General features: G+C 49.2%; 2 protein-coding genes across 4 annotated transcripts in view; both read left to right on the top strand.

Moving 5' to 3' along the window:
• LOC106807112 (E3 ubiquitin-protein ligase UBR2-like) overlaps positions 1-6,541 on the top strand; it is a 32,422-nt gene extending 25,881 nt beyond the window's left edge. Inside the window, exons 9-10 of the mRNA XM_014809373.1 lie at positions 2,359-2,377; positions 6,531-6,541. Coding sequence (XP_014664859.1) covers positions 2,359-2,373 — 15 coding nt within the window. The 3' untranslated portion in view covers positions 2,374-2,377; positions 6,531-6,541. The remainder of the gene's footprint in view (positions 1-2,358; positions 2,378-6,530) is intronic.
• A 3,516-nt stretch (positions 6,542-10,057) lies between these two features.
• Positions 10,058-19,007, top strand: part of LOC106807111 (E3 ubiquitin-protein ligase UBR2-like) — a 28,963-nt gene continuing 20,013 nt past the window's right edge. For 2 of the 3 annotated variants that reach the window (XM_014809372.1, XM_014809370.1), the window contains exons 1-11: positions 10,058-10,070; positions 10,292-10,373; positions 10,728-10,806; positions 11,771-11,870; positions 12,551-12,679; positions 13,498-13,669; positions 14,161-14,333; positions 14,887-15,029; positions 15,508-15,608; positions 16,347-16,471; positions 17,199-17,251. In XM_014809372.1, the coding sequence (XP_014664858.1) occupies positions 10,298-10,373; positions 10,728-10,806; positions 11,771-11,870; positions 12,551-12,679; positions 13,498-13,669; positions 14,161-14,333; positions 14,887-15,029; positions 15,508-15,608; positions 16,347-16,471; positions 17,199-17,251 (1,151 nt within the window). In that variant the 5' untranslated portion in view covers positions 10,058-10,070; positions 10,292-10,297. Of the gene's footprint in view, positions 10,071-10,291; positions 10,374-10,727; positions 10,807-11,770; positions 11,871-12,550; positions 12,680-13,497; positions 13,670-14,160; positions 14,334-14,886; positions 15,030-15,507; positions 15,609-16,346; positions 16,472-17,198; positions 17,252-17,327; positions 17,381-19,007 lie in introns of all 3 variants that reach the window. The other variant, XM_014809371.1, reaches the window with a different exon arrangement.

Raw genomic sequence — 19,007 nt, 5'->3', positions numbered from 1 at the left:
CCAGCAAGATGGGAATTGTTACGCTGTTTCCGCGGAGGCTTTGCGTATCTCCGCTTAGTGGTTATGAAATCGAACCCAAAGGTCAGGTCTAGCCCACGGTGGGCGGGCTTTGTGTGGGGCGGGTGTAGCCGGGCCACTCGCCTCGCTTGGGTGCGGCACTGATATATCTCCGCCGGGCACAAATTTTTGATATAAAAAAAAGAGAGAAGAAAAAGTCTGATATATGGGCTTGTTATTGCCTCAGAATGCAGGAAATTGAGTTTCAGACTATCAAATCAAAAATTTTCTCGGAGGCGGGCATGCCCCGCGGACCCTCCGTAGATGGCTTCGCGCCTACGCGCGTTGCATCTTACTTCGTCGCCAATTGATGCGCCCGGCACGTAAAAAATCCTGGGCAGAACCGCTTGAAAAGTGTACAACATTTGTATACCATAAGCTTAATCCTTGGTTGAGCAATGTGGTGGCGTATGAGTGGAATTCATCGGGTAAAAGTAGGCCTGCTTCAATTATAAAATCGTTCTGCCACCCAACTCATCTTCCAATGAAACAGGGCGAGACCACCTGACTACAAGCGCAAATAAGTGACTCAGTAGCCAATCAACACGTAAAACATATCAAACAAGACTCGATAATCGAATGATGATGTAAATGCTTACACCTATCTTGACATCATATAAACATGATACTGTGCTCGTTTGCAATTCAACGTAGTTCTGATGTCCTCTGGAAGGCAAAACTGTTCTGTCCACTGCGAACAAACAATTATTTAACGGAGCAATTTAGCTACTCGCTAACACTCTTTATATAATTTTACCCAGTTAGTATTGTCTCTACAAACCAGATAAAAAACACAAAAACCCCCAAAATGTTGATATCTTATATCCGTATATGTTAAACTTGTTATTATCACTTAGTGAACATATGACCACAATAGTGTGCTCAAAGCTTTTTGGACCAAAGACATAGATAATACTATTATTTTCCTCAGGACTTTGCTGGACAATATGAACCTTCAAACTTCTCAGGAAAGTGTTTCAAAACTTTTTCAATATATAACAATTTATCAGTGAAACATTTCGAAGCCCCTGCAAAATTGCCATTTGAAAACGACAGGGACACTTCCCAGGATTTTCCAGGACCCACATGTAATTTTGCACACCGGCCAGCTACCCACGAACTTTACTGCTTTTCTTGTAGTCGTGCTTACACTTTGTTTCAGAAAACTCCAGCCAGTTTTCCTTTCGCAGATTGATCTGTAAATCCTTGGCCATCAACTAATCCCCGAGCTAAGATTCAAACATAAGACCGTTCACATTGACACGTCAAAAGTGCTTTGTACTTACCACTCAATTAGTCAGTTCATCAAAAGCGCATCGACAGACTGCAATGTGATTATCCCAGACTGTAAACCGTAATTTCCGCACCTTTGCTTTAATTGCTCAAACAGGCCAACGATTAGAAGAATCATGTGAGTAAGATGATCACCTGCAGCGATACCTCAGTGTGAATATACCAGCGTGTGGACGGTGGAACGTTACCGAGCGTGGGGACGGTGAATAGGCCAGCGTGATTCGGGGACGGTTGAAGACGTACCAGCGTGGGGACGGTGAACGGTACCAGCTGTGCGGGACGGTCGAACTGCGTTACCAGCCGCTTGGGGGCGGTGAACGTTACACGGTGGGGGACGGTGAAACGTTTACAAGAAGTGGGGAGGTGAACGTACCAGCGATGGGGGACGGTTGAGAACGTCCAGCGTGGGGACGGCTGAACGTTTTTTTTTTTTTACCCTCAGTCGTACGTGACGGGCGGATACGTACCAGCGCTGAAGCGTTGACGGTGAAGTTGCTGACCAGCGAGCGGCGACTGTGTGAATGTACCAGCGTGGGGCGACGGTGAACGTACCAGCGTGGGGGGACGGTGAACGTACACGTGTGGGGACGGCGAACGTACCAGCGTGGGGACGGAATGTTTTTTTTACATCAGCGTGACCATTGGGGACGTTGAAGATAACCACGTGGGGGGACGGTGATTTACGCTTTCCAGCGTTTTGGGCCACGGTTTGATACGTACCTAGTCGTGCGGGAGGCGAGTGAAAGGTACCAGCGTGGGGAGCGTGTTGAACGTACCCCCCAGCTTGGGGTTACGTGTTGAATCGTTTACCATTTGGTCATTACGTGTGTTCGGTGGGTTACCGGTGAACGTACCCAGCGTGGGGACGCGGTGAACGTTACCGGCGTGCGGGCGGGTGAACGGTACCAGCGTGGGCGACGGTGACGGTACCAGCGCTGGGGGACGGTGAACGTACCAGCGTGGGGGACGGCTGAACGTACCAGCGTGGCGGGACGGTGAACTTACCAGCGTGGGCGACGGTGAGAACGTACCCAGCGTGGGGGACCGGTGAAACGTTCCAGCGATGTGGGGGACGGTGAACGTAGCCAGCGGTGGGGTACGGTGAACGTACCTAGCGTGGGGGACGATGAACGTACCAGCGTTGGGGACGGCTGACGTTACCAGATGGGGGGACGTGTGACACGTACCAGCATGGGACGGTGGAACGTTACCGCATGGCGGACGGTGAACGTGACTCAGTCGTGGGGGACGGTGAACGTCCAGGCGTGGGGACGTTGGTGAACGCTACCACGCGTGGCGGGACGGTGAACCTAGCCAGCGTGGGGACGCGCGAACGTCCAGCGTGGGGGACGGCGAACGTGACCAGCGTGGGGGACGGCGAAACCGCTACAGCATGGGGCGACGGCGAACTACCCAGCAGTGGGACGCGAAACGTATCCAGGCGTGGGGGACGGTGAACGTAACCGCGTGGGGTTACGGTGAAGCTACCAGCGTGGCGGGACGGTGAACGTCCAGCGTGGGGGACGGCTGAACGGTACTTCAGCATGGGGCGACGGTGACGTTTACCAGCGCTGGAGGACGGTGAACGTACCCAGCGTGGGGACGGTGAATTTAAAGTAGGCAGCGCTGAGGGGACGGTGAACGTACCAGCGTTGGGTGGACGGTGAACGTACCGCGTGGAGGCACGGTGAACGTCAGCGTGGCGGGACGGTAGAACGTACCAGCGTGGGCGGACGGTGAACGTACCAGGCGTGTGGGGACGGCTGAACGTACCAGCGTGGGGGACGGCTGAAGCCTACCAGCGTGGGGGACGGTAACGCTACCAGCGTTTGCGGGGGGACTGTGAACGTACCAGCGTGGAGGACGGCTGAAGCGATACCAGCGTGGAGGACGCGTGAACGTACCAGCGTGGGGGACGGTGAACGTTACCAGCGTGGGGACGTAGGTACCAGCGTGAATGGGGCGGACGGATTTGAAGCTACAAAGCGTGTGGGGACGGCGTAACGTACCAGCGTGGGGCGGGACTGCGTACGCCAGAGTGTCAAAGACGTCGACGGCGAACGCTACCAGCGTGTGGCGACGGCGAACAGTACCAGCGTGGGGGACGGTGAACTTACCAGCGTGGGGCGGCTGAATTTTTCCTACCAGCCAGTGATACGCCCCGGGGACGCGGTGAACTACCAGCCGTGGCGGACGGTGAACGTACCAGCGTGGGACGGACGGTGAACTTTACCAGCGGTGGGACGGCGACGTTACCGCAGCGTGGGGACGGTGAACGCTACCAGCGTGGGGGCCGGCGAACCTACAGGCGTGGGGGACGGTGCAACCGTACCAGCGTGGGGACGCGTGAACGTATCCGAGCGTGGGGGACGGTGAAAAGTACCAGCATGGGGGGACAGTTGAACGATACCAGCGTGCGGGGGCGGTGAACCTACCAGCGTGGGGGACGGTGAACGTTACCAGCCGTTGCGGACGGTGAAGCCTACCAGCGTGGGGACGGTGAACGTACCAGCATTGGGGGGACAGTGAATGTACCAGCGTGGGGGCGCGTGAACCTACCAGCGTGGGGGACCGCGTGAAACGGTACCAGCGTGGGGGACGGTGACGTACCAGCGTGTGGGGACGGTTGAACTACCATGCGTGTGGGGACAGCGCAACGTTAGTCAGCGATGACCAATCGGGGCGGCGAAGCGTACCAAGCGTGGGCGAACGGTGAATATCTGCACGGAGAGCGAGTGTGATGGACATCGTGTGATCGTGGCTCGTCTTTTGATGAAGTTGGCTTCCGATTCGGGTTCTTCGAGGTAGTTCTTGGCAAAATTATGGAGAAGCGTCTCTTGCTGTTTCTGCTGCCAAGCAGGACTGCCATGAACAGCTGGTGGCAACCACTTGAACGCGCGCCGGCTGCAAAACAACGGGTGACGATTGACGCATGCGACGACCAGAGTTGCACATTGCACAGGCAGGTTTGTCGTGTTGTTGTGTGCAGGTGTTTGTTTTGTGTTTGTGTTTGCCACATCTGCATTGAGTTTTCGTGTTGTGCAGGTGTTTGTTGCATGTTGTGTGTTGCACACTGCATGAGTTTGTTGTGGTTGTGATGTGCGCGTTTGCTATCGTTGCATCATGCATTAGCATGTTGCATTGTCACGCGATAGCCTTGGGCTGCTGAGTGTCACATCGCACTTGGGCCGCGATCAATAACCGGGATCAATCCCCCCCACCCTGCTCACCACTCGCGCGGATCTGTGTGCTCTCTACTGCACCTCTCACACTCACCACTAGCACCCCCGCTCCCTACCGGCGCTCTCTTCACCCACATGCACTCTCACACTCACCACTGCACGCTCCCTACCGTCGCTCTCTCACGCCACATGCAACCTCTTCACACTCTACCACTGCCGCCTCCAATACCCATTCGCTCTCTCACAGCCACATGCACCTCTCACACTCACCACTACACGCCTCCCTACCATCACTCTCTCGACACCACATCTGCACCTCGCACACACTCACCACTGCACGCTCTCTACCGTCACTCTTGTCACACCACATGCACCTTCACACTCACACTGCACGCCTCCTTTACCGTCGCTCTCTCCACGCACATGACCACCTCTCAACACTCACCACTACACGCTCCCTACCATCACTCTACTCACGCACATTGCACCTTCTCACACTCACCACTGCACGCCTCCCTACCGTCGCTCTCTCACGCCACATTTGCACTCTCTCACTCTCACCAGCTGCATGCTGCATACATCGCTCTCTCACACCACATGCCAACCTCCACACTCAACCACTGCACGCTCCCCTACCGTCGTCATCTCTCACGCCACGATGCACCTCTCACACTCACCACTGCAGCGGCCTCCCTACCGTCGCTCTCTCACGCACATGCACCTCCACACTTTCACCCACTGCACGCTGCATTACCAATCGCTCTCTCACACCACATGCACCTCTCACACTCACCACTTACACGCTCCCTACCATCACTCTCTTCACACCACATGCACCTTCCACTTCACCACTGCACGCTCCCTACCATCGTACTTCTCTCACACACATGCACCTCGTCACACTCACCACTGCACGCTCCTTCCGTCGCTCTCTCACGCCACATGCACTCTCACACTCACTTCTTCACTGCACGCTTGCTACCATTCGCTCTCTCACACCACATGCACCTCTCACACTCACCACTACACCTCGTCACAACTCACCACTACACGCTCCTGCCATGCACTCCTCTCAACACCACATGCATCTACACACTCACCACTGCACGTCCCTACTGTCGCTCTCTTACACCACATGCACCTCTCACACTCACCACTACATCGCTCCCTACCATGCGCTCTCTGGCACACCACATGCACCTCTCACTCACGCACTACACGCTCCCTACGTCGCTCTTCTCACACCACATGCACCTCTCACACTCACCACTACACGCTCCTAGCGTCGCTCTGCCTCACACCACATGCACCTCCACACACTCACCACTGCACGCTCTCTCCGTCGCTCTGGTCACACCACATGCACCTCTCACACTCAAGCGCAGCTTTCAAGGGATCGCTCCCTAAATCAAAACTTGTCTCTTGGCCCGTGCGCCACCTCTCACGCAGAGTGCGACTTTCCAGCTCACACGCACCTTGCGTGCGTGCCTCTATCGCAGGTCTCTCACCGCCGCACTGCATCGCCACAAGTACTCACCCTTCCAGGGTGCGTGGTCAGCGAGGAAGAACAAGTCAAGGAAGGAGAGCGAGTTTGCTGGCGTTGCTGGCTGCCTTTCATGACCATTGGCTAGCACGGGCAGTGAGCTCGTGGAGCATTGCTCGGGTGATCCAACCCACAATTCAGTGCGATTCGCTCACGTGCGATTTAGAATTGCCCGACAATACTGTCAGACACAGCCGGCTTCAGCAGCTGGCTTTGAAGCCATCTGCAAACAACAACAGTCAACAACAACTTACAGCAACTCAAATTAAAACTATTTCTTCAGCTACAACTACATACATACACATGGGCAATATCAAATACTATACCGCAACAACAACTAATCACGATCACATCACATCAACAACTTACTATAGCCAACAACATACTATAGCAAACAACCAACTACAGCAACAACAACTACAGCAACACTAATCAACATCAACATCAACAACTAGTACAGCCAACAACAACTATTGCAAAACAACTACAGCCAACAAACAACTACAGCCGAGGAAACTTACTACAGCAAACAACAAACTTCAAGTGCAACAAACTACATGCTATCAACAACAACATCAATTTCATACTACTATCCAGCAACAACAAACTACAGTAAACACAACTACATTCAACAACTACTACATCAACAACAACACATTCACCAACAAATGCCGCAGTGTTGACAGGGTTGCTACTTGGTGTCTGCGGTGTTCTGACTGATAGATATTCAGATTTGTTGCCATGAGCAGAGCGTTAATACATAATCTTCATTTATCTTGGTTTGACTTTCTACCGCATTTCGAAATTAGACTAATTATCAGCTACACTTTTCAGCGCATTTCCCACATAGAATATCTAGAATGTGGCGATCATGGCCACTTGCGCGGTTGGGACAGGGCAAATACCAATTATGATTAGAAGCGTGCCATATGCCATTGGGCTTTGGCCCCGTGATTTTTTGCCTGACCCACAGGAAGGATTCACTGGTTCGCTTTCAGGGTGGCTATAGACAAGACTGCTTTAGAAAAATAATATGATTTAAGGAGCCGTATTAACCTTGTTCAACAAACATTTGTCTTTGCATTAAACTGTGCCAACTGTAGCCTCACAGTTCACCAGAGCGTATGGCTTCTAATAATAGCCAAAGCAGTTCAGTACGTTTGGCTTAACAGTCTCAACAAATCAAATGTTTTAACCCTCCTCTTGGAGGGGTCCAAGATTATCGACACTTAACTCTTGCGCATGTGTCGAGTGGAATTAAAGATTACGATGATGGTCCGTTTCTAGGATAAAGCCGAGAATAAAATGGTTTTAGGTGCACGCTGAGACAAAAGTTTTTCGAATCATTGCGCTACCTAGCCACCATGTTCTCAGTCAAAATGTCTAAAAATCTGCCCTGTGCCCAATTGACCTTTGACCTGTGACCTCCAATTTCGGCACATGTGATGTGCGTTTTTCCTACGCTCTAATGAGTGCGTAAAGTACTCTATTCGACTTTAATCATGAGCTAGTCTATATAATAATAATTGATCTAATAGTCGAAGCCCGTATTAGATTTGTGCCGAATTCTGATTTCCTCCCCTATACCTGTAAGTTAGAGGATGGGATAATGTTTCCCCCCTTCCTTTACAACGCTCTAAATGAACTTTGTACCGTTTGATCCTGCTTTCGCTTGCGAACAATCCGCCGCATTACTCACGTTTTCGAGTTATTAGCCCCCAACGTTCACGAAGTATTTCGCGTGATTTCCCTTGCTTGGTGCCCTGACTAGTGGAGCGGTGTAAGCATTTGTGCCCACAACTGTTGACGGCCGAGACGGATGGACGCACGGTTCCTGCACGGCCGGAACGGCCGACACGGTACGAACAAATCATGCGATTCTGACAAGCTGCACCGACTTAAGTCAGATGAGCTAACAACAACAAACGATCAACACTACTACGAGCAACACACAACTACAGTAACACACAATTGAGCGCAAGTGGATGGCAAACAAACTATTGAAGGACATGAAGATCAGGATGTCATCGAACTATAAAGGACATTTTAGTTACCTGAGTTTAGCATACCAGAGTTATTGATTGCAAACATGCGTACCAGAATATACGGTCAAATGTACCTGAATCTATAGCCGACACATAGCCGTAATTCTTTATTGATAGACAAGAACATACCTAAATCTATTTATGACACTTGAACCGGAGTATCTTACTTTTCCGAGCTACAGGTGACACGTACCCGAGTCTACCGCTGACAGTTACCCGAGTCTACGGTGACAGTACCCAAGTCTACGGTGACACGTTACCGAGTTCTTACGGTTGCACGTACCCGCAGTCTAGGGCGGTGAACACTGTGCCCGAGTCTACGGTGGACAGCGTGCCGACTCTGACGGTGACCCGCTGCCCAAGTCTACGGGTCACACGTACCCAAGTCTACGTCGTGACCACGTGGCCCCCGGAGTTTCACCTTTTCGGGTGTGGACCACGGTACCCCGAGATTACGGGCTCACACGTACTCCGAAAGTCGCCCTACGGTGACACGTAGCCCGATGTGTCATGTTACGGTGCACATGTTACCAAGTCTACGGTGGACACGTGCCAAGTCTACGGTGACACGCGCCGCGCGACCCCGTTTACGGTGACACGTACCGAGTCTGGACCGGTGACACGAGTACCCGAGTCTACGGTGACTTCGGGCCCCGAGTTTAACGGTGACACGTACCCAGTCTACGGTGACACGTACCGGGAGTCTTACGGCTGACACGTGGCAGTTTACGGTGACAGCGCTGCCCGAGTCTACGGTGACACGTACCCTAATCTACGGTGACACGATGTCCCGAGTCTTACGGTAGACACAGTACTGAGTCTGCGATGAGCTGTGATGATCCAGCGAGCCACCCGCCAGCGGCGAAAGTCTGGTGCGCGACGATGCTGTGGTTGCCATGACGTGGACCTGAGCGGCTGTGTTGTTGCCGGGCCCACGTTCCTTGCCCACACCTGCAACCCAGTCTCGCCCACTTGCTGTTGGCTGTTGTCATCACCGCCGCCGACGCTGGCGGTGGAGACGCACGTAGCACAGGGACAGCGCTTGCTTTTTAGAAGATTGTTATTGTTTTAGCCAGAATGACTGTCGTCGTCGCCTGTCAGCCCGCAGTCCGTTCACTGCTTGGACGTCAACACACTAGAGTTTGCTCCCAAAGTTGTTATCGTCGCGTTCATTGTTGTGTAATGTTAGATTCAATTACTTTTTTCACTGTCGTATTTGTGGGTGCGTCAGTAGGTTTGATGCAGTGGGCCGTATGTTAGAAGGTTTCCCAGCGTAAAGGGTTGCAGATGACAGCAGGAAGTCTGTAGCCTCTAGTTGTCAGAAACATCATAAATTAGTTTAGGATATAAAAGATCTACAAGGCGAAGGTGAAGGTTGGCAAAAATTGATGATTAGTTTGAGACTCGTGAATAGATCACAACTATTTACAATGTGTTCTGATAACGGACCCTGTCAGAGACGCTGCATATTCCGCATGGCAGACGATATTCAATTTAAGCTTGTTTGCTTAATCGAGTTCTAGATGTTGGAAGTGCGATGAATATTGATCAGCTTTAGTTCTAGGTATAATTTATTACATTATCTACCTCCGCCAAGGGTTGGCAGGAGGTTAGTGTTTTCACGGCGTGTGTTTGTTCGGTTGTGGGTTTGTGCGTCTGGTTTGTTGTGGACAGATTGTTCATGAAGAGATTGTTTGCAGGATATGGTCAGAAATGGGCTTTCGGATTGATTAGATTTCTCGGTGTGATCCAAGATCCGAATTAATGTAATTAAAATTTTCAGGAGATAGGTCGAGAATGGGTAAACTTGATAATGTTACATTTTGGTGGTGATCGGGGATCCAATTAGATTATTTAAGTAATATATAAAAATTTTTCACAGTCAGAGGGAATTGAAGGCTGCCTGTGGCGCCGTCCCCCACGCTGGTACGTTCACCGTCCCCCACGCTGGTACGTTCACCGTCCCCCACGCTGGTATATTCACACTGGTATGTGCAGGTGTCATTTCTCCATGATTCTTCTATCGTTTGCCTGTTGAGCAATTAAAGCAAGGTGCGGAAATTACGTTTAGCAGTCTGGGATAATCACATTCAGTCTGTCGATGCGCTTTTGATGAACTGACAATTGAGTGGGTACAGCACTACGGTAATGTGACGGTCTTGTTGTCTTAGGCTCGGATGTTGATCCAGGATTACAATCTTCTGGCGAGGATACTGGCGGAGTTTCTGAAACAGTGTGCACACTACAAGAACAGTAAGTTCGTGGGAGTGGGGATGTGCAGGATTCATGTGGGTCCTGGAAAATTGGAAGTGTCCTGTCGTTTTCAAATGGCATTTTGCAGGGCTTGAATGTTCTGATAAATGGGTTATGGTTTTGGAAACTCCTGAATTGGGTTATTGTCCAGGCAAGTCCTGGAAAATAATGTATTATCTTGTTTTGGTCCTAAAAAGTCTTTGAGCACACTATTGTGTCTATGTTTCACAAGTGATAATAACAAGTTTAATATACCGATATAAGATATAACATTGTTTACTGTGTAAGACATACTAAAACTGGAATAAGAAGAGTGTTAGCGAAGTGCTAATTGCTGTTATTTGTTTGTTGCAGTGGACAGCAAGTTTGCCTTCCAGAGGAATCAGAACTACGTTGAATTCAAACGAGCACAGTACATGTTATATGATGTCAAGTAGGTGTACATTACATCTCATTCGATTATCAGTCTGTTGATATGTTTTACGTGTTGATTGGCTATGAGTCACTTATTTGCAAGGTACAGGTTGTGTGTCTGTTTATTGGAAGATGAGTTTGGCAGACGATTTTTATAATTGAGCATGGCTACTTTTACCCGATGATTCCACACTCATACCCACACATTGCTCACCATAGGATTAAGCTTATGGTATAAAATGTTGTACACTTTTGGGTTGATTTCATAACCACTAACGGAGATAGCAAACCTCCGCCACAGCGTAACAATTCCCCCATCTTGCTGGTACACCAAATATATAGTTTGATGAAATTTTCAGAAATTTGAAAAAAAAGATCCAGGATTTTTTTAATGAATTTTTAATGTGTCAGTCTTCCCCACAAAAAAAATATATCCTGGATCCAGATCTGGATCCGGATCACCACCAAAATCTAATCGATTGGTTTGTTGGCCCAAGACCAACCCGTCCAAAAAAATACATCAAAATTCGTCCGTAACTTTTTGAGATATCCTGTTGACAGACAAACAAACCAACAAACAAACCAACAAACAAACTAACAGGGGCGAAAACATAACCTCCTTGGCGGAGGTAATAATGATTTCTCTGACGATGGGGTTCCTGAGTGCGTGCATCTGTTCAGTCTGTGTGTCGCACTGTTACCTTTAGAGGTACCTGTTTGCATGTAAGTGCATTTATTCAGTCTGTATGCTGTGTTCTTATCTTTGCAAGTGCCTGTATTCAGTCTGTGTGTCACCGTCTTACCTTTGCAGGCACCTGGTCACCTGTGCATGTATTCAGTCTGTGTGTCACCAGGTCACGTTCTTACCTTTGCAGGCACCTGGTCACCTGTGCATGTATTCAGTCTGTGTCACGTTCTTACCTTTGCAGGCACCTGGTCACCTGTGCATGTATTCAGTCTGTGTCACGTTCGTATCTTTGTAGGTATCTGCTCACCTGTAAGCCCGAGAGCTGGCCCGACGGTCTGCCGGAAAACTTTCTCAACGGATTTGCAGTGCTGCTGGATTTACTGAGCTGCATGCAGGTACGGTCGCGCTGCTCTCGTGCCATCGATGCATCGCTGCCGCATGACTTGGTTTAGGATTTCTCAAATGTGTGTACCTGAGGGCTGGGCCGGTTGTTTAGCGGAGGCATGGACAAGTTCTATGGGACACAGATTCACTGCTACTACCCCTGTATGAGTAGCAGGAGCATGGACGGTTTCTACGGGACGTAGATCCACTGCCGCTACCATTGTGTGTGTGTAGTGGAGGCATAGACGGTTTCTATGGGATGTAGATCCAGTGTTAATTAGCGATGAACAACTGATGTATATTAGTCATTTTCCGAAGTGTTCTGGTTGTAATTAGTCATAGACGTGTGTAGTCGAGGCCTGGAACATCTGCTTGGGACATAGACCCACTGCTACTACTCCATAGAGGTTTGACCAGCTTATCACATGATGGCACTGAGCTATAAAATTAGTATTGAACTAGTCTAGGAAATGCCACCCGCGAATGCGCATACCCGTACTGCAGAGTGTGCACCAACCAAAAATCAGTCGTTTTTTCCTGTGATGAATTCGATTTTTTAACAGGAAGTCGCGATAAGACGCACAGCTAGTAACGCATTGCACGGGGGTGGGGATTACTAGAAATAGGACATTTTGCTCGGGAATCTCGTGCTTTTCTCGTTTCTCGAATCTCGTTTGCTTGCCTTCGTCAGGGAATGGACTCTGTGACGCGGCAGGTGGGCCAGCACATTGAGTATGAGCCGGAGTGGGAGACGGCCTTCAACCTGCACATCAAGATCTCCATGTTCTTGCCGCTCCTGCTCGAGTGGTGCGCGACGAACGTGAGTGTGTGAACCACCATCGTGCGGTGTCGGTAGACCTCTGATGTCCAACGACGTCCCCGTACCTTCGTCTGGTTTTAAGAGTACTGTATACGCCGTATATTTTGCGGTGCTTTAATTTTCGCAAATTTCGCGGATGCGTCCCCGACCGCGAAAATAACAACACGCGAAAATAACAACACGCTGTTCTTCACTGATTCGGGAATTCACCGCCCGCGAAATTAACCACTCGCGAAATTGTCCGTCAAGTCTGAATTCGCAAAAATATCTGTACGCGAAAAATATGGCGTATACAGTAACTGTTTTTGGAGTAAAGATGTCAAAAACTTTTCTCGAATAGCAAGCGACTGATTTGACAGGAGTTTAGTATTTGAGAAATGCTACTCGAATGCCGGGAACCCTATGTTGATCGTGCTGCTACTTTACACGTGAAAGTCCTCTATAAACTGAAATTGCAGTGATTGTGGGAAAAGTAAATCAAATACGTAATTAAGTAATAAATAACTACTAAATAAAAAAATAAATATCTAACAATCATATACCAAACTAGATACTGAATAGATATTAAATGGAAAAATACAAATTGAATACCAAACAATCAAATTCCAAGCTAAATAATAAATAATTACTCAACGAAAATGAAAACTGAGTAACTAATGACTGATTACCGAACTAAGTACTAAATAAATACTGAATTATAAAAACTAAACAACTAACGACTGAATACCTACAAGCGTAGCAGTGAGTACCTGCGCGCGATCATCGGTTGTCCGGCGTGAACTCTGACCTCGAGTCGTTGTGCGCTCCTCTCTCTACAGAAACAAGTGCTCGTGCAGGCATACAGGAACGCGCTGCAGATGCTGTGGTCGATACAGGGCCGCTTTCAGGTGGTGACACGTGACGTCGACGAGTGGGCGGCGACGTGCATCAACTATGACCCGGCGACGCTGCCCGTCTCTATCCACTTGCCCGTGTCGCGCATCGTTGCAGGTACCTTGCCACGCGTAACGCACATATACGTATATATAAGTGAAAAAAGCACGCGGACGCCAATGGAAATGTACCGTAGAAATGAAGAAGTAGAGGCGCAAGGTGTCGTGTATTTTCACAGCGGGCTTTCGTGGCCGTGTCTCTACGTCGGAATACAATAGAATGGGAAGTTTCTGTCTAAGCTAGCTTCCGGTCCATTCTTCCATCTTTTACATTCTGTTGTAGCGTGACAGCGTGACAGCGTGTCTCGAAAGCTCGCAGTTGAATATACGAAACCTTCCTACTATACTTCTCTGTTTATGTTATGTTACTACATCGCTATTCTCCTGTATAGATAATCTATATATGTACGCCTTGCGGTGTGCGGTTTTTCAATCTGCGACGTTCCATGCTGCCGAGTTAGTACACTAGCTCGGAGCGCGCTGACGTCACGATCGCGTGAGAGAACCAGCGGTTGCCGTGACGACGAGCATGCTTGCTTCCCTTCGCAGGGCTCCACCTGCTGCTGGGTCGCTTCGGGCTGACGTACGACTCACCGGAGTTCACGATGGAGGAGAAGCCGGCGCCGCGCGAGCTCATGGAGTACCCGCTGCGCTGCCAGGTGATGGTCGCGCAGAGCCACGCGGGCATGTGGCGCCGCAACGGCTACTCACTGCTGCACCAGGTGCGTACGCCTCAGCTGCTGCTGCTCTCTGTGCCTCTGTCTCTGTCTCTCTCTCTCTCTCTCTCTCTCTCTCTCTCTGTCTGTCTCTCTCTCTCCCTCTCTTCCTCCCTGTCTCCCTCTCTTCCTCCCTGTCTCCCTCCCTCTCTCTCTCTCTTCCTCTCTTCTCTCCCTCTCTCCCTCCCTCCCTCCCTCCTTTTTGCCGGATCTTCTTTAGCTCTTCTTCTGTAGCCCTTCCTTCAGGGTTCTCTTACTTCATTCTAACTGTGTTTGTACAAGAATGGTGGATATGAGAGATACCTTAGGGTTTGTTAGGTTACAGTATGTGCCATTTTTTACCATGATCAATTATTAATTTTATTATTGTTATTGTTGTTATCATTTTTGTAGTATTAGTATGATAAATGTTACAACTATTATCATTATCATTATCATTATTATTATTGTTATTGCTTTTATTGTTATGGTTATCGTTACCATTATCATCGTCCTTATTCTTTACATCGAGGCTCGGCACTGCATGACATTGCTGATCAACTCGCGTCTCTCGTTGTAGATCTACCTGTATCATAGTGTGCGCTGCCGGGGCGAGATGCTCGACAAAGACATCGTCATGCTGCAGGTGTCTGCGTCGCTGCTACCCCCCAACAACTTCCTCGTCACGCTGCTCGACCGATTTCACTTGCTCTACTGGATCAGGTGAGGCCGCACGGCGGGGTTACGGAGCGGGGTTGAGGGTGAAGGTTGGGTGCTAAGAGATCCGTGGGGTTGAGGGTGAAGGTTGGCTATCATCAACGGTTCAACATTATCACAAGGAGCCCAAAATTCATAACTCGATTCATTTTGCACAAAAGTTATCGGCTACTAGACACCAATAACACCTACACAATGACCAATATAAAACCCAGATGGTGAAGCGATAGGTAACGATTCTAATTGATATGAATCTAATTAATGTAATGAGTATTGAGATAAGACCCCGCGGTGTTTTAGGGTCGTGCAAAATACATTTCATATATGTCGTATATATATTAGATATAGAAACTTAATATTATATATTGTATATATTGTCTGTGTAGTATAGTTTAGATCTGAGATTTCAGTCTAACTAAAACCTGTAGTGACGGTGGCGTTTAACGACGCTGCGGCGTCTGCGCTCGGCTTGCGCTTGTTTCAGGGACGCGTACGACACGCGACAGCTGTCGTCTCAGGAAGAGACGCTGCGGCAGACCGTCGCTCTAGTAGAGGAGTTCCTTCGTCTGCTCATCATCGTGCTGAGTGAGTCGTTATCACACAATCATGTGATATATATGTATATATGTTTATATATATATGTGTGTGTATGATATGTATATATATGTTTATATTATTGTTGTTATTATTCTCATTTTGCTGAGTAAGTCGTCATATAGTCATAGGACATGCACACGCACAGTCACAGGCACAGACACGCACACACGCACACTAATACACACAAACACACAAACACGCAGGCACACCCTTCAAAAATCCTTGCCGAAATCCATTTTACTGCTTGTGTTCGTACTTGCATTTTTCCATATACTAATAATATAAGGTGGATAAGCACGTGCACCGTTCATAGTCATATAGAAATGTGAAGCTTTCTGAAATATAACATGTACTTTATACTTGTGACCCTGTATGTTCTCTGACATAGGGCCAAGTTACCAGCAGCAACTGGTTGCTTACAGCTCCCCTTGGCAGTTGGTCAAATATATCTCTATGCCACTCGCGGAGTTTTGGATATGGAGTTTATCCTCTAATATTTAACAAATATATCTGTGCTTATATACTCTGCTATGCGATTTCTTCATTACATTTTCTGGTTTATGTACCTGTACTCACACTTGCAGACTACATTAGGAACTGTGGCTCGAAACTTCATTTAGCTCAACTCCTCCGCGATTTCTTTTTTCTCGCAATTCCTTCTCTCGCATCTTCTGCCCCGAAGCCTCCGTTTCCTCAGCTGACGTGATGCCGTTTCCGTGGTTACAGGCGAGCGCTTCGTTCCTGGCATCGGCAAGGTAACGGCGGCCGACTGCCTGATGCGCGAGATCATCCACCAGCTGTGCATCGGCCCGATGGCTCACAGCGAGCTCACCAAAGCGCTGCCCGAAAACGTATGTGCACTCTAGCAGGTGCAGAGCGAACGGACGTGCTTGCTAGCGTGGGCAAAGGCAACGTAACATGCATGGTAGCAGGCGTGGGGGGACGTTTGTGTGTGATAGCAGGGGTGTAGGGAACGGACATGCATGGTAGCAGGCGTGGGGGGGGGGACGTGTGTGATAGCAGGGGTGTAGGGAAGGGACATGCATGGTAGCAGGCGTGAGGGGGGACGTACGTGTGTGATAGCAGGGGTGGAGGGAACGGACATGCACTCTAGCAGTTGCAGGGAAAAGCGTGGTAGCAGATGTTTGGGGGGGGGGAACATGTAGTACATGTCACATGTAGTATGCACATCCTACTATATAGAATAGTCATGTGCAACATGGGTATATATTCGGATATGTGGGATCTAGAATCTGCAGAATCCTGGCTATTGAGTAGACTGTAATGTGCCACGTGTTCTTTGTTATGGATTGTGCCACATCAATATAATGATACCGCTGTTCGTATAACATAACGAGCTGCAGTAAGAATCGACATGTCCTGTTTCAAGTTTGAGCGTCGCAGCAATTGATTTAGCGCGGTGAAATGACATGTCGTATCTGTCGCATCGAGGTTGTTCGTATGTACGATTATTGATGATACGATTGTGATTTTTCTATGCTATGCGATTTAGCCGAGTGGGCGTACTCGCGGCTGAACCCGCTTTCACTTTTAATCAGTTTGGGCATTTCGTTGCAGCAAAATCGTGAAACAGGACTGGAATTGGTAGTGGCACAAGTTGCAGATTTCAAGTAAGCATCTAGTCGTGTCCTCGCCATGCGTAAACCGCTTTCGCTTGCAAAAAGTTTCCGTGCGTTCTGATTGCAGAGTAACGAAGAGACTGGAGTAGAAGATGTTGTGACACAGGTGGCCGACTTCCTGTAAGTTCTGATTGTGTTGGTTGTCGCAAAGCGTGAGTGGTTCACTGTTACGAGATGCTCCTGTGAGAGGGACCTTCTCCTTTTCCATGCCGCTACTCTCCGTCACTTGGGGGTTTCCTCTTCCGATCCTAGAGTGTTCCAGTTCCTATCCTGGGGCTGTTCCTTTTCCTAGCTAGGGCTGTTCTTCCACATCAGGGTTGCTCCACTTCTTATCTTGGAGTGCTTCACTTCCTATCCTGGAGTGCTTCACTTCCTATCCTGGAGTGCTCCACTTCCTATCCTGGAGTGCTCCACTTCCTATCCTGGAGTGCTCCTATCCTGGGGGTATTACTCTTCCTCATTAGGGCCCGGCTGTTCTTTCTCACCAGAGTTGTTCCACTGTATTAGAATTGTTCCTTTTCCGCAGTGAGTATGGTCTTTTGTTGGTCTTTGCATGGCGTACTGTTAACTCACCACTAGTCTAGCAGTGCTGTCCGCAGCACCAAAATTTATCGTGTATGTGTCGGGCACGCACATTTAATATTCACACGGCACGCTTAGTATTGAGAACACAGCCCAAGGTTGTACTAGCTTGTAAATATTAATAGTTCTGGGTGATTCTCGTTGATCTACAGTTCCTGTATTTTGAACTGCTATGTTGCCTTCCTGTAAGCTGTTAGCTTTCTTACTAAATGTTTCCAGTTTAGCAGCCGTCCGGTGTGGTTGCATTTGTGTACACGTCGTTTTGCTGGCAGTGTTATCTTTGTAAAAAGTGAGCGATTTCAAACAGAAGACTTATACGAAATCTAATAAGGTTTTCATGATGGGACACACTTATCCAGTCCAAAACTGAATCGTCAACAGTAGTAGAGTAAAAGAGCCATTGATTATTTGTTTATATTCTATTTCTATAGATTAGTGCATCTCTGTGTATTTAGGTCATACATGATCGATACATGATCGATACATGATCGAAACTGTGTAAATGTTGAGCACAAACAAATGCTGGTGCATGTGTGATGGTCACTCACGTCTGATTTAAGATCTTTGACGATCCATATCCTTACTTTGATCTCTTGAAGATCTTTTGCTTGCCACTGGTATCCGTTTAAATTCAGTGAAGTGTGCTAGAGTGTAACACAGTTTGTGTGAGTTAAATAATCGTGAGTCTACTAACTCCAGGAATGGTCCTAGCTTCCGGAATGATTAAAGGGTTTACAAACATCTGATTCATCATCTCCCCAGGCGTGGTTGTGCAGGAGGCGTCCTCCCTCCCCCTCTCCAGGCGCAGTTGTGCAGGAGGCGTCTCCCCTCCCCCTCCCCAGGCGCGGTTGTGCAGGAGGCATCCCCCCTCTCCCTTCCCAGACGTGGTTGTGCAGGAGGCGTCCTCCCTCCCCCTCCCCAGGCGCGGTTGTGAAGGAGGCATTCCCCCTCCCCCTCCCCAGGCACGGTTGTGCAGGAGGCGTCCCCCCTCCCCCTCCCCAGGCGTGGTTGTGCAGGAGGCGTTCCCCCTCTCCCTCCCCAGGCATGGTTGTGCAGGAGGCGTTCCCCCTCTCCCTCCCCAGGCGCGGTTGTGCAGGAGGCGTTCCCCCTCTCCCTCCCCAGGCATGGTTGTGCAGGAGGCGTTCCCCCTCTCCCTCCCCAGGCA

Source organism: Priapulus caudatus, unplaced genomic scaffold (assembly GCF_000485595.1).
Source record: "Priapulus caudatus unplaced genomic scaffold, Priapulus_caudatus-5.0.1 Scaffold196, whole genome shotgun sequence".
NCBI classification, from domain to species: Eukaryota; Metazoa; Priapulida; class Priapulimorpha; order Priapulimorphida; family Priapulidae; genus Priapulus; species Priapulus caudatus.
The sequence above is the reverse complement of the archived record's forward strand: the minus strand, read 5'-3'. Positions and strand labels throughout refer to the sequence as shown.